The 23,477-nt window shown below is 50.2% G+C and overlaps 1 protein-coding gene across 1 annotated transcript; it reads left to right on the top strand.

The window, feature by feature from the left end:
• Window positions 1–1,948: 1,948 nt before the first annotated feature.
• LOC144119209 (uncharacterized) lies at window positions 1,949–22,239 on the top strand. Its single transcript, XM_077651889.1, has 2 exons — window positions 1,949–2,422; window positions 21,972–22,239. Exons 1-2 carry the CDS (start codon window positions 2,111–2,113, stop codon window positions 22,128–22,130), a joined length of 471 nt encoding a protein of 156 aa, XP_077508015.1. The 5' UTR covers window positions 1,949–2,110; the 3' UTR covers window positions 22,131–22,239.
• Window positions 22,240–23,477: the final 1,238 nt, after the last annotated feature.

Genomic DNA, 23,477 nt, shown 5'->3' with positions numbered 1-23,477 from the left:
GACGCCTAAAATTTTTTTCTTTTTCACTCACAATATCTGACTATAATCGGATAACCATTCCTCCGTGAGGCCTAACCAAAAAGTGCTATTTATGGCGTTTCTCTTTTGCAGTGTTGCTTCTTTTTGATTTCACTTATCTTTAGGCCCACATTGTTTGGACTTTGTGTCCACAGTATTCTGCAAGTAAATAAATAATAATAAGTTGCCGGTATTCCGCCGCGATAGCTCAGTGGTTATGGCGCTCGTCTGCTGACCCGAAAGGCATGGACTCGATTCCGGCCTCAGCAGTCGCATTTTGGTGGAGGCGAGATGCCAAGAGGCCCAAGTACAGTGCAATGTCAGTGCACTTCATTGAGCCCCGGGTGGACCCAATTTCCCGGGCACTTGACTACGGCGTCCCTCATAGCGTGAGTCGCTTTGGGAGGTTAAATCTCCATCACTCTTTCAGTGGCCTTGAAGCTTACCTATCAGAATCAAGCAACGCGTCGACAAATTTGTGGTCTCCTTGTTATTCGTGACGTCGCCATTATCAGAAACACGCAACCACCTATGAGGGGTGTATGTACCATCTTTGCCGAAAGTTACCGAGCAGCCGCGTCGACTGGCGGAGCGGGCTCGCAGCTCAGCAGTGGCGCTGCGCTCTTCGGCGCTGCCGGCTGCGCCCCGCTGCGAGTGTAAAACGGCTAACGTAAGCTTACGCCCTCGCTCAGTATGACTGCGCTCTGAAGGCGCGCAATAGCTTGTCCAAGGAAGGAGAGCGAGGGCGAAGGCTTACGTCAGCCAGTTATCACTGGTTTGCACTCGCAGCCAGGAAGCAAAGGCCGGCTTCGGAGGACGCAGCTCCGCCGTTGGGCTGCAAGCCCGCTCCGGCCGCGACGCGGCTGCTTGGTTACTTTTGGCAAAGACGGTACTATACATGAAGATAAAACACATGCTTCTATCACCCACGCAATCGTTCTACCTGTTCAGAAGAGAATAAAATTTGCTAATCATTTGTTCTAGGAGAGACCATCCTTCCTGTCTCCATCTCGTCAGCCGTGAAGGAGGAACCTAACCAGCCTCGAAATATCGGGTAGCTTCTTCTTAGTACTCTGCGCTGACCTTTCTTGTTTATTTTTTGTTGTGTGTGCTTATTTATTGTTCGTGTTTTGTGTTTTGGGACATTTTGCGCACGTGCCCGAACAGCACAAATTTAGAGGCCGCAACCGCTAATAAATTCTTTCTTCAAGCATCGCACGTGTCCCGACCTCATTTTCGTTTGCGTCATTGTTGCTGGTGGGACGTTTCCTTGTGACGTTCACCAACTAGACAGCAACAAGAAATATTAAGGTACCTCGAGCATTACGATCATCTTCGAGACCATCTTCGAACCTTCTCTTCTCCGAAGGCGTGTGTTTAATCACGGTGGTTTCCCAAATATTTTTGGCGCTTTTATCCCAAATATATCACATCGATGATTCTACTATCATTTTTTTTTACCGTGAGTCTCTGGTGTACAGTTTGTATTCTGTTGCTCTGTTTTACTCAATGTTTTTGTCGGGAAAATTTTATCTTTATGCACATTCCTGCTCAACATCCGGTAATGGACGTGTGAGGTATCAGAAGCAAAGAAACTGGTAAATGTAATCGCACCGAATCTGTACCGGGCAACAGTGAGCATTTTTTTCTCGTGGTGTCTTCGTGTAGTGAACCCAGCGCGCGAAAATACGCTCTTAGCAATTCTCTGTTTTTCACTGATTGTACATATATCTTTCAGAGCTTCACAAGAATACGGTGGACAGTTCCTCGTTCAATGTTGATTTTCTGTTAACAGGAGTGGTGTGTGTGCTCAGTGACGCACGGAATGCAGGGAGTTAAATGCCAGGACCTTTGGACAGAAAGCGAGCTTATCTGATAGTGTGTGAGGCGCAGCTCTTTGAGTGCCTCCATTCTCGAGGCCGGGCAAAGAGCAGGCATTGTGCCCTACCTCAACCCATTTTGCGTTCAACCGGTCGATTCATGAAGCGTCTACAAGTGTATTACAAAGAGCCCTGAACGTAAGAACTGAAGTCGTCACATGTAATCACTCAGGGTCACGAAGGTTACTGCGCGGTCCAACATAAAGAAGAAAATGTCCTTAGACGACTTTGACGAGATGGCATTCTCGACGTCATGCGACGTGTATCTGTGCAGCACGCCCATTCCGCGCGGCGTGTTTTGGCTCGCCGCTTCAATTACGTGGTTCTTCGGCTCGGCGTTTTCGTCGTCCTCATCTCGCCACACCTTGTGCGCCGACGAAAAGTACCGACATTGGACGGTGGCGTTCGCTCGCCGCGGAGACGACGTGACCATGTTTCAAGCGAGCAGAGATGCAAGCGGTCATTTGGTGGCATCCATGTTCTATTTGAAGAGGGACCGATTCCTCCAGGATAAAACCGAGAAGGTAAGTGTCGCACACATAGACGGTAAGTTTGTGGACATCAGCGAACTTGCTCGCTCGCAGTCTTAAACGCGACGAGCATTCGAGGCAGACCGTTTTTGTGACAAAATTTATGTGCCTTGAATGAGCTGAGAAACGACCTTTCCAGAGGGCTAGCGCTGGCTGAGGCAAACGTTTTAGTAAAATGTGTTTGATCTAGAAGCTATAAAACAACTTCCTCCACCGGAATGCCGCAAACTACAAGATCTAAACAGAATGCGAAATCCTAAGGAAGAGAGGCACACAAGGGTACGTTATTAATGAAAAATGGTGCCTTATGTTTAAATCGTTCGTTAGCATCTGTTTTTTTTGTTTATAGCAGTTTTTTTTTGTGCTGAGCAATGTAGCCTTTCAGTTTGATCTGTTAGTGGATGCTGGTACTCAAAAAATAGTTAACAGGAGGCATATATACTTGCTTGTCATGCCTTATATGATCTGGCGCACATGTGCTCTTAAAAGTAGGTCCATAGGCATTTTTTCTAGTCCGCAAACGGGAGTTTCTCGCAGTGACAGCGCCCATGCCAACACATGCCTGATCAGCCGTTGTTCTCCCTCGGTTCTTCCTGAATTGGTAGCTTGGCGCGGGAGCTCAACACAGTATTCAGATCGCTGCTTATCAGACGGCTACAGTTCTCCCCGGATCAGTTCCTGTAAACAACGCACGCAGAAGTGATGCAGGAAAAATGCAAAGACACTTCCATAGGGGCCGCATTCTATAATGATAGATTAAATGGTAACTGATTTCTAAGTTTACTTGGCGCGAAGTCAGCGGGACGGCAGCATCAAACGAATCCAGCAAGCGGTCAATCACAGAAATAACAAGATAGCGTGTCACCATGTCGACGATCGCCTTCGCTACTCCCCGCACGCACCTCCTCACCATTAGATGCGATATGCGGTCTATTTGTCACTTCCTATCGACGTTTAAAAGTCGTGGCTGCGTTACCCAACAACATTGGCCAATGCCAGAGGATCAAATGGATCCGAAATGAAAAATAGACAATGTATCCTTCTATAATACGCCTCTAGCTTTTTTAAATAGGAAGGCTGAGGAGCGCTGTAAATATTGCTCTAGTACAGTAAGAAATTGACAAGTTCTTGCCCCCTTATTGGAACTGCTTCCAATGCTTCGCTCCTTATCGTAAACGGTTCTTCCCTTTCATGACTGTGGAAGGTTAAATTCCTTCATAATAATTTTAGCCCAACTGTTAGGCTTTCCATCCTTACGTCCTCGATAATGTTTTGCAATTCCCCCCCTTAGCCACTTAGCAACTTCATATCATAAGCAAATCATAGTTGCTAAGGTGTTCTCAATTACCTTTATTCGCTGTTATCGCGAACACTTGCCAGTACAGTTGTTATAATACTTCTTGTAAACACGCAGTCAATAGTACTGGGAAGATTTTATCCTTGCCTGACACCCTAAAGACAGTCTGTAGGTGGTCCTTACACAAATCTATAGAGTAGTCAAGAGCCAATCTATAGGTTATGGCAATACACATTGTTACGTTTCGCCTACGACGCGCGGTATAGCCGGCGCGGATGCAACGGACGCCGGGGCTTCGTTCAAAGTGGCGGTCATTTTGGGCCCGTTCAGTGCTGCCGTAACGCCTCCCGTCAAGCGCGTCCAGGCAGGTTTCAATGCCACGTGTCGTCGTGTGTGCGTGTGTGTGTGTGTGTGCATGTTGGTGCCCACGCTTGTCAAAGCGTGGCAGCCGGGGAGAGGAGCTCCCCAACTGGGAGGCGAGGAGGTCTGACCGGCGCCGGCCCGGCGGACGCGCACGTCACGTCTGAACATGTCCGAGCGTCGCCGTATCGGGCGCCTCATCCCGTGCCGTTCCTTCTTGCCCTCGACTCCGAGGGTATAAAAGGCAGCTGCCCCGGACGCCAAAGAGAGACTTCGATTTCTTCCTGCGAGTAACGTGGTCGCCCTGACCGGCTGCTCTTTTGCGATGCCAGAATAAACAAGTTGTTCTGTTGCCAGTCGACTCATCCTTTGCCGGGACCTTCGGATGTTTCCAGCTGTGCCCCAGGCCGCCAGGCCAACGCTACCCTTGGGGCTTGCAACCCATTTGCAACAACTGGTTGCCAGCGGTGAGATCGCGACAACGGAGGCCAGCAGCGAAGATATGCGGTCAACTGTATGCTGAGCAGCACAACGACCATCCGGGAGCAGTGCAACGAGCCCTGTGTGATGACTGGTTGCCTGCAGCGGAACGACTGCGCTGAATTCTTGGCTGCGAGGTTTGGTGAGTGCGGGACTTTCTTCTTCTGAGTTTTGCCAGGCTTTTGTTAGTGTCAGAAACAGAGCTGGTAATTGTGTTGCCGTTGCTGCCGGGTTAGTTTGCGGCAAGACAATAGTAGGCAGTACAGAAAGCAGCATTCGGAGCAGCCATGGATTTGAAGTCGTTGCGCAAACCGAAATTGCTGGAGCTTGCAAGAGAGCTGGGTCTGGATGTCTCAGACAAACTCAGAAAACCAGAACTGCTAAGGGCTATTTTTGAGTAGGAGGCTGAGGATGACGAGCTGTCGGAATGCCTTGAGACCATTGAGGAGAGGGAGCAAAAAGAGGAGCGCGAACGTAAAGAGCAAAAAGAGAAAGACGAGCGCGAACGTAAAGAACAAAAAGATAAAGAGAAAGAAGAGCGCGCTTTGGAAATGAAGCGTCTCGAGGTAGAGATGGAACGCGCTCGTAATGGGAGTCAGGCACACGGTGCAGGAGAACGAGTATCGTTCAAAATGACTGACCTGATGCGGCCGTTTAAGCTTGGAGAGGACATTGGTTTGTTCCTGGTTAACTTTGAGCAAACGTGCGAGAAGCAGGGGTTCTCTCGGGAAACGTGGCCACAGCGCTTGCTCACTTTGTTACCCGGCGAGGCGGCCGACATAGTCGCTCGCTTGAAGAGAGAGGAGGCAGAGGATTTCGACCAAATGAAATCGAGTCTGCTAAAAAGTACAGGCTGTCAGCGGAGGCGTTCCGTCGGAAGTTTCGGGAAAATGAAAAAGGCAGAAGTGAGTCATATACAGAGTTTGCCTACAGGCTTATGTCAAACATGCAGGAGTGGCTCAAAGAAGAGAAAGCGTTTGGTGACCACGAGAAAATTCTGCAGTGTTTCGGGCTGGAACAGTTTTATAGTCGGTTACCTGAGAACGTGCGGTACTGGGTCTTGGATAGGCCAGACGTTAGTACAGTGGCTAAAGCCGCCGAGCTATCCGAGGAGTTTGTGACGCGTCGGGCTCGCGGAGCTAAGGACGGTCAAAAGGGTGAATTTGGCTCCAAGTCTGAGAGGCCGGAGTTCACACCCATGAGAGCAAGGGGGGACACACGCAGTGCGGATGCGAGTGAAAGCAGTCCGACCGAACGTAAGGAGACGGCGGCAGCCGAAGCCGAACGCAGAAAGCGGTTCGAGAGGAGGCAAGCGTGCGTGTGTTATACGTGCCAGAAGCCGGGTCAGTTTTCGGCGCAGTGTCCAGAAACAAAAAGAAAAGTCGTGTGTTTGTCATTATGTAGCACTGACGAGAACATGAAGCTTCTCGAGCCTTACATGCGAGACTTCCCCGTGAACGGGAAAGAGTGCCGAGTGCTTCGTGATTCCGCAGCTACAATGGATGTAGTCACCCCTCTTACGTAGAACCCGATATGTTCACGGGCGAGTGCGCATGGATCAAGCAAGCCGTGGCAGCTCATAGCGTGTGTCTGCCCGTAGCAAAAGTGCTTATTGAAGGACCTTTCGGAGCACTTGAGACGGAGGCCGTAGTGTCATCTATGCTGCCCCCCCAGTACCCGTACCTATTTTCGAACAGGTCCGATCACCTCCTGCGCGAGAAGGGGCTTTTGTTTGGTGAGGCTAGCGTTCAGGCCTTAACCAGATCGAGAGTTCGGGAGCTCGCTGCAAAGGCGGTAGTTGCGGGGCCGACGTTGTCGAACAATGAAAAAGGGTCGGAGGCGCAGCAAGCTGATATTCCGAGCACGTCAGAACTGGATAAAATTGAGAATGTAGCGTTGAAGGCACCAGGTACTGGAGAGGAAATGCCCGACACGGGGAAGTTAGAAGAGCTTCCGGTCGAGCTTCCGGGACTAGGCTCAGTGACGAACAGGGAAGACACTGATCAGGTCATTAGTGACTTAATCATTAAAGCACCGCTGTCGGCTGAGCAGAAAACCGAACTACACCAACTCTTACAAGAGTTTCAAGGTCAGTTCTCTGAGAGGCCTGGTAGGACTTCTGTCCTTGTTCATGATATAGAACTTACCTCCCCAGAGCCAGTACGATCCAAGGCGTACCGGGTGTCACCCCGCCAGCGCGATATTATGGAGGCTGAGGTAAAGAAAATGCTACAGCTCGGTGTTATTGAGGCGGGTGAGAGTGATTATACCTCCCCTTTGATTTTAGTTGAGGTACCGGGCAAGGAACCTCGTCCTTGCGTCGACTACCGCAGGCTTAATTCCATCACTAAGGATCAAATTTATCCGATCCCTAACATCGAGGAGCGCCTTGAGAAAGTTAGTAGCGCTCAGTTTATTTCCACCCTGGATCTTGTCAGGGGTTATTGGCAGGTTCCACTTACAGAAGAGGCTAGTAGGTATGCGGCGTTCATTTCACCAATGGGAACATTCCGTCCTAAAGTTTTGAGTTTTGGTTTGAAGAACGCGCCATACTGCTTTTCAAGCCTCATGGACAAAGTGTTGCGGGGACAGGAAGAATTCGCTTTACCGTATTTAGACGACGTAGCGATATTCTCCGCATCCTGGTCTGAGCATATGGCACACTTGCGGGCAGTGCTAACCCGCCTGCGCGAAGCGGGCTTGACAGTCAAGGCTCCCAAGTGCCAATGAGCACAGGCCGAGGTTGTCTACCTCGGTCACGTGATTGGACAGGGTCGTCGCCGCCCCTCTGAAATAAAGGTGGCCGCTGTGCGAGACTTCCCGCAACCGCGCACGAAGACCGATATTCGGTCGTTCTTAGGTGTCGCCGGCTACTATCAGAGGTACATCCCCAGGTACTCCGATATCGCGGCTCCCCTGACGGATGTTCTAAGAAAAACAGAGCCCCAAACAGTCGTCTGGAGCGCGACAAAGGAAAGAGCTTTTAGCGCCCTAAAGAGCACCCTAACAAGCCAGCCTGTGCTACGATCGCCAGACTACACAAAAGGGTTCGTTGTTCAGTGCGATGCTAGTGAGCGAGGCATGGGCGTTGTACTGTGCCAACGGGAAAATGGAGAAGTGGAACACCCCGTCCTGTATGCTAGTCGTAAGCTGACCTGTCGTGAGCAGGCGTACAGCGCCACCGAGAAAGAGTGTGCGTGTCTCGTGTGGGCCGTTCAGAAATTGTCATGCTACCTAGCCGGCTCGAGGTTTATCATTGAGACGGATCACTTGCCCTCTCCAATGGCTGCAGACCATCTCTCCCAAAAATGGCCGCCTCCTGCGCTGGAGCCTCGCTTTGCAACAATATTCCTTTGAGGTGCGTTACAAAAAGGGGAGTCTCAACGGTAACGCCGATGGCTTAAGTCGAAGCCCCTAACTTAGGAATCCGCCTCAAAGTTGTTTGTTACTGATGTTTTCTTCCTGAGGCAGGATTTTTAACATATTGCTTTTGTTAGTGTTTCAAAGGGATGATGTGCTTTCTAGTGCAATTTTCCAATTTGTGGACGCGTTCTGAGTGCTGCTTGACTACTGTAAGGAACTAGGCAGTAGTATAAAAGGAGAAAGAGCCTGGCAGAGCTTAGTGAGGGTTGACTCGTGCTTGCTGACTGAGCGGTTGCGTTTCGGCGTAGTTCTAACGCTTGCTGGGAACGAGCACACAAATGGCAACTCTCCCGAAGTCACTTTGCAGTGTCCTGTGTGATCCTGAACCTGAGAACGAGGCCTTCCCTGTGCGCTGCGCTCAAGCAACGTCGAGGGACGACCGGTTTCGATTACGAGCATCATCGAGCGACATCCCTCCGGACAGCGGATGCAGTCCCCTGACCATCGGGATCTCCTTCTCCCGGCGGGGCGGTCTGTTACGTTTCGCCTACGACGCGCGGTATAGCCGGCGCGGATGCAACGGACGCCGGGGCTTCGTTCAAAGTGGCGGTCATATTGGGCCCGTTCAGTGCTGCCGTAACGCCTCCCGCCAAGCGCGTCCAGGCAGGTTTCAATGCCACGTGTCGTCGTGTGTGCGTGTGTGTGTGTGTGTGCATGTTGGTGCCCACGCTTGTCAAAGCGCGGCAGCCGGGGAGAGGAGCTCCCCAACTGGGAGGCGAGGAGGTCTGACCGGCGCCGGCCCGGCGGACGCGCACGTCACGTCTGAACATGTCCGAGCGTCGCCGTATCGGGCGCCTCATCCCGTGCCGTTCCTTCTTGCCCTCGACTCCGAGGGTATAAAAGGCAGCTGCCCCGGACGCCAAAGAGAGACTTCGATTTCTTCCTGCGAGTAACGTGGTCGCCCTGACCGGCTGCTTTTTTGCGATGCCAGAATAAACAAGTTGTTCTGTTGCCAGTCGACTCATCCTTTGCCGGGACCTTCGGATGTTTCCAGCTGTGCCCCAGGCCGCCAGGCTAACGCTACCCTTGGGGCTTGCAACCCATTTGCAACAACATTTAATGGACATTTGCCTGTACGCATTCTACGGACAGCAGTCTAATCCACCCCTGCTCAACTTTCCTCCATAGACCGTTCATGGACTATAAATATGGTTTAGTTCAATTGCAGGAGCGCAGCGAGAGGGGGGGGGGTGTTCGGTGTCATAACGCCCCCGAAATTTTTTAGCGCTGCATCCCCCATCTACTCCCGCTTTTTTTGGCCTTTTTTTTCAGCCATGCTATTTACACCCCACATCGATATATTATAACCTGAAACCACAGTAACAGTGTCAGTTTGTAGACAAAAAAAGGTTCTTATTCTAAGAACAAGATGGCACAACTAAGCTTAAGTTTTCTTTGCGTCTCCGTTCTCATGCGCTGAACTAAATGTGCGAATGTAAAAGTGTTAATTCCCGCAAAACACAAATGGCTAAGATACTGTCTGGGCGCAGGCTCTCTTCATTCTACTTTATATACAGGCGGCGTATAACCCCCCTCCCTCCCCTCCCCCGAAAAATATTTCTGGCTACACCACTGCTCAGTCGACTTTCGGCTATAGGCAGCAGATATACTATCAATCGGCAAAGCTCAAATAGGCTCCCAATCGACTGTCGTCTATACAGAGTCTGTGTAGTATGATCGAACGAAAGGAAATATCTGTAGCAAAGCAATAAAGTCTATAAGAAATCTATATACAGTACATAGATCATTTTTTTTATTCGAAAATGAAACTTAGCACAATTCAATATGTACAATAATAGCTGGACCCATAGCCAGGGGCTAGTTTCGGTTAGTAAAAGTGGTATCAGTATCATTTGTTGGCTTTTCATTACCTTTCAACTACTGACAGGATAAGTTGGTAACCGTAAAATGTAGCGTTATATGCATTCCTCTTATTCCTCTTTTGGTGAATTGTTGTCTACAATTAGAGAGTCCGTATGGAGTTGCCCTAACAAGTTCTTATTCGGCGCAATTTTGTACCTAGTGACGTTGATGTATGATGCTGTTTTGTGCAAAGCATATTTTCTCGTAGCTACCTCCCTCCCCCCCCCCCCCCCCCCCCGGCAGCACAAGGTGGCAGAAATGGTTGCTACGCAAGAGTACTTGGGATTACTTTACATCACAATTAGCGCTACTGTTCCACTATTCCTCTGTTTGGTGTGATTCACCGACCGAGTACCTTCCAACCTGAGCATTACCAGAGAATTGTAGGCTGGAAAATTCCTCAAGCTTAGTAATTACACGCACCTGCGTATGCCTGGCACCGCCATATGTACATCTTGCCAGAATAAAAAAAATGCAACGATAATGCCTTTTTTCTTTGCGCCTGGCCGTGCTTTGAAATTTTAAATTGTATTGCATTTCCTGCAATGCAAACTGACTCTTGTTGAACATTCTTTCCGAGCGTTTGTGTTCCGCAAACTTACGTATTTTCTGCTTGTATTTGAAGTGCAAAAACGCACCTTTGATGCTCTTTCTCTGCAATGAAATGGTTTTCAAGAGATTTATGAAGGTCATGGAAAACTTATTACAAGTGAGCAACAGCAAGTACCATTGGATCAGATTTCACGTTGGGACAGGTTGGTGATCATTCGTGTCTACTTCACAACGCGAAATACACAAGGACGATAGACAAAAAACAGCAGAGACGGGCGCCTACTACCAACTAGTTTTATTCAATCATACTAACGGTGATTATATAGGCGGCCACCACAATATGGAGGAAAAACGCTAAGGCGCCCGTGTACTGTGCGATGTCAGTGCACGTTAAAGATCCCCAGGTGGTGAAAATTATTCCGGAGCCCTCCACTACGGCACCTCTCTCTTCCTTTCTTCTTTCACTCCCTCCCTTACCCTTCCCTTACGGCGCGGTTCAGGCGTCCAACGATATATGAGACAGATAATGCGCCATTTCCTTTCCTCCCCCAAAACCAATTATTATTATTAACGTGGCAAACAAGCAGCCATAAAATCACAAGAGGCTAAACAAGTCTTTTTTTTTTCTTTTTGAAAGATGGCAACACATGAGGTAGGGTCTATTCCGGAAAATCAGCGCTGATAATAATTGCCAGGGTGAATGCAGGACAAAAACCGGTTAAGAATGAACAATAACCAAAGGGCAAAGAGCTTTACATGAGAAGATAAGCTTCAAAAAACCGAAACCGCGCTAAAAAGGGCTTTGTAAAAAAATGATGGCGGGGCGACACCGGGTACAAAAACAACAAAAGAACAACAAATGCTGGACAAAAAAGAAATGTTAGTTGGGTAAAATAATAATTGGTTTTTTTGGGGGGGAAAGGAAATGGCGCAGTATCTGTCTCATATATCGTTGGACACCTGAACCGCGCCGTAAGGGAAGGGTTTAAGGAGGGAGTGAAAGAAGAAAGGAAGAGAGAGCTAGGTGCCATAGTGGAGGGCTCCGGAATAATTTCGACCACCTGGGGATCTTTAACGTGCACTGACATCGCACAGCACACGGGCGCATTAGCGTTTTTCCTCCATAAAAACGCAGCCGCCGCGGTCGGGTTTGAACCCGGGAACTTTGGATTAGTAGTCGAGCGCCCTAACCACTGAGGGCGCTCGACTACTGATCCGGAATAAGTTTTAAAATGGTTTTGCAAAACGCAAAATGAGCTGAAAAGACCGTTGCGAAGCAAAAGCAATATAACATAAAAACAATAACAAGCATGGAGTGAATACAGCTCCCGAGTAAATACGATACAGCGGAGTCATGTAGTAAAAACGGGTAAAACCCAAAACCATTATGAACGTGAAGCAACCAGAGACCTCAAGATACTGCACAATAATACGAGTAACAAGCACGGTGTGTAAAGAGCCCTACGCCAAGGAACTTAACTACCCAGAAGGCCACTAGTAGTTAGATTTTGATATAGCTTAATGTGACTGTTTGCTTTATGTTCATATGATTTTTAGGTTTTACCCGTTTTTACGTCATGACTCCGCTTTATAGTTTTTCCCCGAGGGTCCTTTAAACAACGTGCTTGTTATTGGTTTTATACTGCATAAGCTTAAAGGGACACTTAGGAAACGCTGTCAAACATTTTTTGTTAGTAAAATCTGATAGTTCCGCATTTCGTGGTTTTGTTACCGCTTGTCCGGCAGCGAAAGGTCGATTTATTGCTAAGAAATTTGGATTCGAAGTTGAAAAACTTTTTCCCGCCGCCACTTTTCAAACCCGGGACTCCCTGATGACGTCTTAGGAAAGAGCGACGTGACGTAAGATGGCGGAAACGGAAAAGTGGACTCCGTGACTGCTGGCCCCGAGCGCTGCGGTTCCGCCTAGCAGCAGCCGCAATAAAAACTACTGCCGGCAGGACGTGGAAGGCTTCTGTCCGCCGTCGTGCCTTCGTTTGCGTTTGCTGGAACGTTATAATGGATCCAGTTTCCGATTCCGACAACGAAGTTCTCGCAAAGAACTGCGTCCTGCGTTCAGCGACCTCAACCCCACACAGCCTGCGATGATTTTGAGGGCTGAGGCTGCGGGTCCGGCAAGAAACCCTTAGCGCCGAGGAGTCGGCAGCTTCGCTGTCACCGCCGAGCCAACGTTACGTCTGACGTGTAGCGACTGGTACGCGCCGGCACATTTAAATTATGTTGTAATAAATTACGTATGGCTTGTTATGCAGCCCCGTGTCTTGGTACTTTGACAAAGCGAACACGCCGAGTGGTGCGTTTGGTAACGTGGAGGCGCGTTGAACATTGGCTACACACAGCTGTATTTCCTAGTCGCAGTTGCGTGCCGTTGAACAAACTTCGTCCGAGGAGAACTTAAACAGGCACTTGGAGGTCCTTTGCTGCTCCGCCCTTGTAACTCGAAACGCATAAAGAAACCATTCGGCACGCAGAACGCATAGCCGCGAAGCACCCGAAACCAAACCGAAACTCAGCTGGGCGCCTTTCCCGCAGCCAATTGCAAGTTTTATTTCACTTCCAACATTCAAGTTTTCTTTTTTCCGTCTTTCTCATCTGATAAAAGTGTGCTAGTGGTTTCAAAACAAAACTTATATAGTTTAAAAACAAACAAACTGTGAAGAAGATGACGACCCAGACAAAGCAGACGAATCGTGAAAACCTGGTTGCCCTCGGATTGTTCTCGCCGCTGCTCCCTTCCTCCCAGCTCTTTTAAATAAACCCCCGCCTTACATTTGGTAAAGGTGCCGGGGAACAGCCCTGGAATTGCGCCACCGTACTCTCTCGCCACCTGCGATGCCTCACGACGTTCAACATCAAGCCGTGCAAGTGGGCTCAGCTGTTACCTGCGCAGGCTCCCTTCACCAAGGGGACCCGGCCATCTTCATTGAGACCGATGAGCAGGATGTCGAAGATTGTCTCACGTCTTACGGGAAGGTGAGCCTTTACAACAAATGGGACGATGCCACCAAACTAAATAACGTAATTTTTTATCTCACCGGCGTGGCTAACCTGTGGTATCGGAACCACGAGGTGGACATCCGCACCTGGTCTGCTTTCAAGACAACCTTCTCCGAAGTGTTTGGTCGTCCTGCTGTTCGGGAACCCCGCGCCGAACAACGCTTGCGTGAGCGATCTCAGCAGGTCGGCGAAAGCTTTACCAGTTGCATAGAAGACGTCACTGACATATGCAAGCGTGTCAACCTCAACATGTCAGAAGCTGACAAGGTTAAACACATTTTGAAGGGTGTTGACGAGGACGCCTCTCAGATGCTGGTAGCGCGCGACTTGCGCACCGTTGCTGAAGTCGGCACCCTCTGCCAAAGCTTCGAGGAGCTGCGGAAGCAGAGGCTCCTGACTAGACAGCACCCTCGACAGGTTGAGTCGCTTGCTGAACTGACACCAGTACCTGACACCTCATCGCTGCTGCAACAAATCAAAGACTTTGTTCGGGAAGAAGTGGCGCGTCAGCTTTCTCTTCTGGCGAACACTACAGGGCAAGCTCCAGATTTGGCTCCGGCCTTTCGACACGCCGTCCAAGAGCAGGTTGCCGAGGCTCTTCCACCCGCCCATCCGCCACCATCTGTCGCCGCTCCACTGACATATGCCGACGTTGTCGCCCAGACGCCGCCCCCTATGGCCGCTCCGCTGACATACGCGGACGTCGTCGCCAGACCTCGACCGCCTACCTATGCTTTGCCTGCAACACCTGCGCGAGCGGTAACTCCTCTTCGGCCGGCTCCGCGAGTCAGCAATCCCTGGCGCACCATCGACAACCGGCCTATCTGCTACAATTGCGCCTTGCCTGGTCATGTGGCCCGGCTTTGCCGCCCCGTCTCCCAGTCTACGCGCCACCTCCTCCAGCTCCCGCATACTGGCCTTCCCCGAGTCAGTACTACGGATCTGCTGGGCCGCCGTATAGTCGTCCTTTTTCTCCTGACCATTAAGCCCTTTCTAGACGCCGTTCACCTTCACCGAGGCGCCGCTCCGTTTCTCTTATGCGACGTCGCCCCAATCTCCCTCAGGAGGAAAACTAGGTGCCGCAGTTCCTGAGGCGAGAACTGCATCCCCGTCGAACTTTCCAAGGCCTCACATATCCCCTGCTAATCTGATCGAAATTTCTGTCGAGGGCATTACTGTCTTGGCCCTTGTGGACACCGGTGCTGCGATTTCTGTTATGGACGAAAATTTTTGTAGTTTGTTGAAGAAGGTAAAGACGCCGATTGCTGGGCTGTCGCTGCGTACGGCCAGCGCTGAGCACATCAAGCCGTCCGCAGCGTGTACCGCTCAAGTTGTGATTCAGGGCTCCCTCTACACGATAGAATTCGTCGTGCTGCCTTCCCGTTCCCATCCTGTTATTCTGTACGGGGATTTCCTTTCCGCCCATTAAGCTATCATCGACTGTGCTAGAGCGGAAGTCGGGTTCTCTTCTCTTCCCTATCCTATTCTGGACGCTACTCCTCCTGTTGCCTGTGTTAAAGCCTTCTCCGCCGAAAACATCGACATTCCCCCGTGCTCTTCCGTTCTTGTATACTTCTCTTGCGACTCTATAGGTGACGACACTGTCCTCTTAACTCCAGGCCATACCTTTCTGGACCGCAAGTGTCTCCCTCTGCCATTCGACGTATTGGCTGTGTCCGCTGGCCTTTCGATACTTTTGGTTTCTAACCCGTTTTCCTGCCCTACCGCTCTGCGCCTTGGTGAATGCCTAGGCAGTGTGCAGCCCATCGCATCTCTGCTGATCCGCGAGGAGACCGACGATGCACCGCTCCTCGCCATGAACGCGCTCAGCCCTCCTGCCTGTACGCCAGATCGCTCTTCTACTGAATTGTTCTTGCGCTCCATCGACGCCGATCTTCCCCCGCCGCAAAGAACACAGCTTCTCGCCCTCCTCCATCAATTTCGCTCTTCTTTCGACGCTCACCAAACTTTCTTGGGCCGCACTTCCATCCGTCAACCCATCGCATCAACACTGGTGCCCCCGCGCCGCTGCGGCAGCGCCCCTATCGTGCGTCTCCAACCAAGCGCCAGACTATTACAGAGAAAGTCGACAAAATGCTTCAAAACGGCGTCATTCAGCCCTCAAGTAGCCCTTGGGCATCGCCTGCTGTCCTTGTGAAGAAGAAAGATGGCTCCATACGCTTCTGTGTCGATTACCGCCGCCTTAATAAGATAACGCGCAAGGATGTCTATCCGCTCCCCCGCATATATGACGCTCTGGACTGTTTGCAAAGGGCGGAGCTCTTTTCCTCCCTAGATTTACGTTCTGGGTACTGGCAGGACCCCATGGAAGCGGCCGATCGTCCCAAAACTGCTTTTGTGACCCCCGACGGATTGTAGGAATTTACTGTGATGCAATTCGGCCTTTGTAATGCCCCTGCAACCTTCGAACGGATGATGGACACCATTTGGCGTGGACTCAAGTGGAAAATGTGTCTATGCTATCTCGACGACATTGTCGTCTTTTACCCCGACTGTGAAACCCATCTATCCCGCCTGAAGCACGTTTTGACCTGCCTCTCTGACGCTGGCCTGCAGCTCAACTTGAAGAAATGCCGTTTTGCTGCGCGTCAGCTGACAATTTTAGGACACGTTGTCTCTAAGCAAGGCGTTCGTCCCGACCCAGCTAAACTTCGCACTGTCGCAGACTTCCCCAAACCCACTTCCATCAAAGACTTGCGCAGCTTCTTAGGTCTGTGCTCTTACTTTCGGAGGTTTATTCGCAACTTTGCTTCGATTGCTGCGCCTTTAACACAACTGTCCGGCAGTTCCGACTTATCGATGTGGTCTCCCGCGTGCGACGATGCGTATAAAACCTTGCGCCGCCTCCTCACAGCGCCGCCCATACTGCGCCATTTCGACTCGGCCGCTCCTACCGAGGTCCGCACGGACGCCAGTGGTGTCGGCCTCGGCGCCGTACTTGCCCAGCGCATCTGTGGTTTTGATGAATACGTTGTTGCCTACGCAAGCCGCACACTTACGAAGGCTTAAACTAATTACTCCGTCAGCGAAAAAGAGTGTTTGGCCATCGTATGGGCCCTTGCCAAATTCTGCCCGTACCTCTATGACCGCTCTTTTGACGTTGTGACAGACCATCATGTGCTTTGTTGGATTTCTTCCTTGAAAGAACCATCCGGCCGCCTTGCCAGGTGGGCTCTTCGTCTGCAAGAATATGACATCCGCGTGCGTGGTCTATCGTTCCGGCCGCAAGCATCAAGACGCTGATGCCCTGTCCCGCTGCCCACTTCCAGCCGAGATCGCCAGCCTTTACACCTCTGACGTCTCCCCGCCGTCCCTTCACATCAACCACATGCCCTCAGCGCAACTTACTGACCCCTGGATCGCTTCTCTTCTCGACTTTCTCTCCAAACCCACGGCTGCTTCTCCATTTCATGCTCTCCGCCGCCATGCTTCCCACTTCGTGATTCGCGATAACCTCCTCTATTGCCGGAACTACAGCACCGACGGCCGCAAATGGTTACTCGTTATTCCTCGCCACCTGCGCACGAACATATGCGCCTATTTCCACGCTGACCCACAATCCGGTCACGCTGGAGTTTTCAAGACATACACCCGCATCCGGCTGCGCTATTACTGGCGCGGCATGTACACATTCGTACTTAAATACGTACGCGCCTATCTCGCCTGTCAACGTCGCAAGCCATCTCCACATCGTTCTGCTGGAGATTTGCAGCCAATCCCTTGCCCACCACGCCCTTTCGACAGTATCGGCATTGATTTCTACGGCCCGCTTCCGTACACCGCGGCCGGCAACCGTTGGGCTATCGTTGCGGTTGATCATCTCACGAGATATTCCGAAACCGCCGCCCTTCCGTCTGTCACAGCGACAGATGTTGCCTCCTTCCTTTTGCAACGTTTTGTCCTTCGTCACGGTGCACCTCGTGAACACCTTAGCGACCGCGGACGCGCCTTTTTGTCCGATGCCGTCACTGCCCTTTACCGCCAGTGCAACATAATCCATCGTACCCCTCCGCCTATCATCCGCAGGCCAACGGCCTCACCGAGCGATTTAACCGCACCCTCGGGGACATTCTCTCTATGTATGTCGCATCCAAACACTCGAATTGGGATCTCATCCTCCCTTATGTGACTTTCGCCTACAACACCGCCCAGCAGTCCACTACTGGCTTCTCTCCTTTCTTTCTTCTTTACGGCCGTCATCCATCTGCTACAATAGACACCATTATGCCTTACCAACCTGACGTCTCCGAATATACCCCTGTTTCCGAAGCCGCGCAACAAGCAGATTGTCGCCAAATCGCCCGGTCACTCACAACTGATGCCCAGTATCGCCAGAAATTCCGGCACGACAGCGATCACACCACATCGCACTTCTCTCATGGTGCGCTTGTGTGGCTCTGGGAACCATCAAGTACTCCTGGACTCTCCTCGAAATTTCTCGCCAAGATCACGGCCCCTACCGTGTCCTGGAGCGCACATCTCCAGTTAATTACGTCGTCGAACCCCTCACGCAATCTCCCGATCTCCGCCGCCGCGGCCGCGAGACAGTTCACATCCAGCGTCTCAAGCCTTTCTAAAACCCCTCCATATTGCTGTCGCTGTAAGTCACCAGGATGGCTCCTCTTCGCCCCGGGGGTGATTGTGAAAAAGATGACGACCCAGACAAAGCAGATGACTCGTGAAAACGAAGAAGATGGCCCTGCGTGTCTGCCGTATTGCTATCGCCACGTGTGTCTGTGCCCGACCTGGTTGCCCTCGGATTGTTCTCGCCGCTGCTCCCTTCCTCCCAGCTCTTTTAAATAAACCCCCGGCTTACAAAACACTTAACTTTCAAGCCCGTTTGTCAGCCTCAGAGGTCTTTGGTGTCTTTTCTCCTTCATCATCACGTTTGTACTTGGCGATATCTGTATTTTAACTTTGCTGTTTATTACCTTACAAAAGCTTCTGTTTTCAGTAAGAGTGGTCATTTTTTGGTTAGGAGCTTGTATTCTATCGACACAAGCCAACTTCAATTTCTCCTAAGAGTCATCTATGGTATCTGGGTGCTTCACTTTCATCTTGGTTTTGGGTTAAACCGTTTCCATACTTCATGACTCCACTGTACTGTACTGGCACCTTTCCACACCTTGCTTGTTATTTTTTTAAGGTTATATTGCCTCGATTCTGCTTCGCAGCGGTCTCATCATCTCATTCTGTGTTTTGCTCAACCATGTTTCTGTATTTATTTTGCCTTCTTTTTCCTTGTAAATTTCTCTTTCAGTCACGGACTTCGTGGTGTTTATTTTGTACCCGGCTTTAACAGCGCCCTAAGTTTTTTACAAAGCCCCGCTTAGCGCAGTTCTGCTTCTTGAAGTTCGCCTTCGCGTGTAAAGCATGTCTCTCTGCCCTTCAGTTGCTGTTCATTCTCATGCGTTTTTTGTCCTGTCTCCAACCTGCCGTTTATTGTCAGCCTTGGTTGCTGTCATTATTCAAAAAGTAAAACAAGCACTTGTTGGCGCTTTGTCTTTTAATGGCAGCTTGGTTCACACGAGGTTATGGCCGCCTATGAAGTCACCGTCCGTATGCTTCAATAAAATCAGTTTCTAGTAGTCGCCCGTTCCCGTCGTTTCATGTCTATCGCCCTTGTGTATTTCGCACTCTGAAGTCAACATGATAATACCTTTGTACGACCCCTTGGAACGCTCAAGATATATTGGCACAGTATACCCGGATTATTTCCAAATCCGGCGACAATGCATACGTAGAGACTACGACTGTTTTGCTTCATATGTTCGTGAAAGTTTAAACTTGAGAAATCCGCTCGACCAGCACTAAAATAATGTTTCCTAAGGTTATTCTGTATTCATTGCTTTAGCTGAAGTCAGAAAAAAAACAGCGTACAATATTGATTTGGATGCGGCATCTATTCTTGTGACAGAAAAAAAATTATTATCGTGCCTTTCCCTAGATTCATCGCATATACTGAATACTGAGAAGACGCACTCGATCCGTGTGCCATTTCCCATGCATATGATATGCATGCGATTTGCACTTTATTTAAGTTTCCGTTTACTATCTACGATATGACCTACTCCTATGGAAGTTTGGGTCGTCTTCGCTGACGTGTTCGTACATTCCTTAGTTCTTGTAAGGCGCTAAGCACCTTGGCGCACTAATCTTCATGTACTACCAACCTGTAAATTAAAATCCATAGGACGAGAATAAATGTTCGAATTAACTGAGTGCACAGTTATAAAGGGCCACCTATACTAAACTATAAGGAGATACCTCACATCAAGATAACCTTATTTATGAAAAAAAAATTAACGGCGGATTCCTAGCTTCGTGTCATAAATTTGCCTGGCAGTAACTACTTTTCGCAGCTGCGCCCGCACACACACACGCACGCACGCGCGCACACACACACACACACACACACACACACACACACACACACACACACACACACACACACGCACACGCACACGCACACACACACGCACACGCACACACACACGCACACACACACACACACACACACGCATGCACGCACGCATGCACGCACGCACGCGCGCACACACACGCACGCACGCACGCACGCATGCACGCACGCGCGCACACACACGCACGCACGCACGCACACACGCACACACGCACGCACGCACGCACGCACACGCGCGCACGCACACACGCACGCATGCACGCACACACGCACACGCACGCACACACACACACACACGCACACACACACACGACGCACGCACACACACACGCACACGCACACACATATATACAAACACACACACACAGACCAGAAAATAAAAAACCCAACCTGCGTGCATGCACATGACATAATGTAAAATGTCTGTAGGCTGCGCGGTAACGTGAAGAAAACTGGCCGCATGGTCCGCGATGCGCACGCTCATGCAGAAAAACAAATGAGAGAATTGCTTTTCGCAGCACTGTACAAAAAAAGCATCCCATCGTGCCTTCTCGACTCGCCATCATAACCATCAGTTCGAGGTCCTTACGTTTCTAAAGAACAACACCGCCACTGGTTATATTGTAGCCTGTCTTCTGAGTTGCTCACTCACCGTCGTGATCACCCCATCTTTGGTGCCGAACGCATGTTGGAACTTTGCTGCCTGCCGAGTTTAGCGGAGCGCAGTCAAATCCCTGCATGTTAACTAGAGCTTCACGCCGAATTGCTCCTACATTTGACGGGTCCAGAAACGGTGTTACAAGTGTCCATTGGGCATGAGCACGAAAGCTGGACAGACAACGCCCCAAGACATCCTTGTCTTACATAAAGACTCTTATTCTAAGTTATTCTAACAAATTTATGGAAAAGATTACGTCTGTGTAGGAGGCACATCATATGTAAACACTGCAGCATCCACTTTCCTTTAAAAAGGCCTGTGGTTCTAATCTCGGAGCCGCCGCCATTTCCACTCGCAAAAAAAGTAATAAAAAATTGGAGGACGCTGAAACTTCGCGTTTTAGAGTGGAACGCGACAGCGTGTTGCAGCGCTGCCAGGGAATCCACGGAACGCCATCGCCCGTCCGGCTCAACGCCTTGCCCGTTGGAAATACCTTTGAACGCATTTTTAATTTTTTGCATTGTTTCAATTAAATATTTGATCAATTTCACCAAGTTTTTCTAATCACCATCATCAAGCATTGGGCTTTTCATTCCGAGCCCTTTGGCATTTTGAACGCCCTTTTTCTATTTTTTTCATTTTTTGAATGAATTCATAAAATCGATTTCATTAATTTGTGATAGCCTGTCATCAATCAATCATCAATCACTTGAACCACAAATTTCCATGATACGATTTTTTGACGCAGTCCCCGAATATTTCTGAAGCGCGGTGCGCACCTGCATAACTGTTATGACGCCGACGGCTTTTCGACCAAACTAGATGTATACGCTGTCGCATAAAAAATCTCAGTGCAGGTGGAATTGACCCGCCGCGTTCAGGGTGCTGTCTGATCCTGGCAACTAGAGCCGCGCAGAAGTGAGGCTATGCTAGTCAAGATTCAACTACTCTGTTTGAAAGAATGCATAATTCCCCGTCATCAGAGAAGCACTTGGGCACGGAGGTGCAGCTCATAGTCACCACCTCCTTTATTAACACAACAATTAAAGCTATAATATAGATTGCTGAATATATAATACTTGGGTCATTGTGTACCTGCATTCACTTAATGCGTTCTAACTGAAGGGTATCAAGTTCAGGTCGTTACACTTAAACTAAAGACATGTACGACTTGTCGGGTGCTGAGGTTTGTTTATGGTAAATGGTTATTGGGGGTTTAACGTACCAAAGCGACTCGGGACACAGTAGTGATGGGCTCCGGGAATTTCGACCACCTCGGTAACGTGCACTGACATCGTACACCGCACGGGCCTCTAGAATTTCTTTTCCTTTGAATTTTTCTCACCTAGCTTAGGAAACGGCCAAGTATGAAAGGATTGAGCAGTCAAAAACCAAAAGGTCGTCCGTGGAACGTTTACTTCCAGATCAAGAATTGATGAAAAAAACATTGCAGGTACGCCTGGGCATTCATGAAATCCCGCATGAACGCACCCAGAACCTTCTCAACGAGATGTCTGACGTCGGCGGCCTGTATAACCAGGGGACGAACAATTGCTGCACTTGGGCCATGGAGGTGCTGCGCCGCCTGGGAATACCAACACCTCGCATCTGAGACGCTGCCAGCTCATAAGGCGGGCCTTGAAAACTCTTGTTTGCGGGGAAAAAAACAGTAAGCAATTTACGAATGCCAATAAACATGTGGTCTCCGGAAGCGGGTTCATTTTTATTAAGTAGATGCGAGAAAATACTTCAAAATTTGCGCTGCTGCCAGCTATCAGACTTAAGTTCGGAGAAGCGCAGCACAAGCTATAGAAGGAGGCTCAGGTAAGCTAGGTTAGCAACCCTTGTAGCAACTCGGGTAAGTTCGGAGGAGCGCCGCACAAGCTATAGCCAATAGAAGGAGGCCCGGGTAAGCAAGGGTAGCAACCCGGATAAGTTTGGAGGAGCGCCGCACAAGCTATAGTCAATGGAAGGAGGCTCAGGTAAGCTAGGGTAGCAACCGTTGTAGCAACTCGGGTAAGTTCGGAGGAGCGCCGCACAAGCAATAGCCAGTAGAAGGAGGCCCGGGTAAGCTAGGGTAGCAACCCGGGTAAGTTCGGAGGAGCGCAGCACACGCTATAGAAGGAGGCTCGGGTAAGCTAGGTTAGCAACCCTTGTAGCAACTCGGGTAAGTTCGGAGGAGCGCAGCACAAGCTGTAGCCAACAGAAGGAGGCCCGGGTTAGCTAGGGTAGCAACTCGGGTAAGTTCGGAGGAGCGCAGCACAAGCTATAGAAGGAGGCTCGGGTAAGCTAGGTTAGCAACCCTTGTAGCAACTCGGGTAAGTTCGGAGGAGCGCCGCACAAGCTATAGCCAATAGAAGGAGGCTTGGGTAAGCTAGGGTAGCAACTCGGGTAAGTTCGGAGGAGCGCCGCACAAGCTGTAGCCAATAGAAGGAGGCCCGGGTTAGCTAGGGTAGCAACTCGGGTAAGTTCGGAGGAGCGCAGCACACGCTATAGAAGGAGGCTCGGGTAAGCTAGGTTAGCAACCCTTGTAGCAACTCTGGTAAGTTCGGAGGAGCGCCGCACAAGCTGTAGCCAATAGAAGGAGGCCCGGGTTAGCTAGGGTAGCAACTCGGGTAAGTTTAGAGGAGCGCAGCACAAGCTATAGAAGGAGGCTCGGGTAAGCTAGGTTAGCCACCCTTGTAGCAACTCGGGTAAGTTCGGAGGAGCGCAGCACAAGCTATAGAAGGAGGCTCGGGTAAGCTAGGATAGCAACCCTTGTAGCCACTCGGGTAAGTTCGAAGGAGCGCCGCACAAGCTATAGCCAATAGAAGGAGGCTCGGGTAATCTAGGGCAGCAACTCGGGTAAGTTCGGAGGAGCGCCGCACAAGCTGTAGCCAATAGATGGAGGCCCGGGTTAGCTAGGGTAGCAACTCGGGTAAGTTCGGAGGAGCGCAGCACAAGCTATAGAAGGAGGCTC

The sequence above is a fragment of the Amblyomma americanum genome, chromosome 2 (genome assembly GCF_052857255.1).
Source record: "Amblyomma americanum isolate KBUSLIRL-KWMA chromosome 2, ASM5285725v1, whole genome shotgun sequence".
Taxonomy (NCBI): Eukaryota; Metazoa; Arthropoda; class Arachnida; order Ixodida; family Ixodidae; genus Amblyomma; species Amblyomma americanum.
The sequence above is the reverse complement of the archived record's forward strand: the minus strand, read 5'-3'. Positions and strand labels throughout refer to the sequence as shown.

Bases quoted from the DNA above. Each gene is read 5' to 3' on its own strand.
- LOC144119209 (XM_077651889.1), top strand. From the start codon at position 2,111: ATGTCCTTAGACGACTTTGACGAGATGGCATTCTCGACGTCATGCGAC. The intron at 2,423-21,971 runs GTAAGTGTCGCA...AAAACATTGCAG, and splicing joins TCCAGGATAAAACCGAGAAG to GTACGCCTGGGCATTCATGA.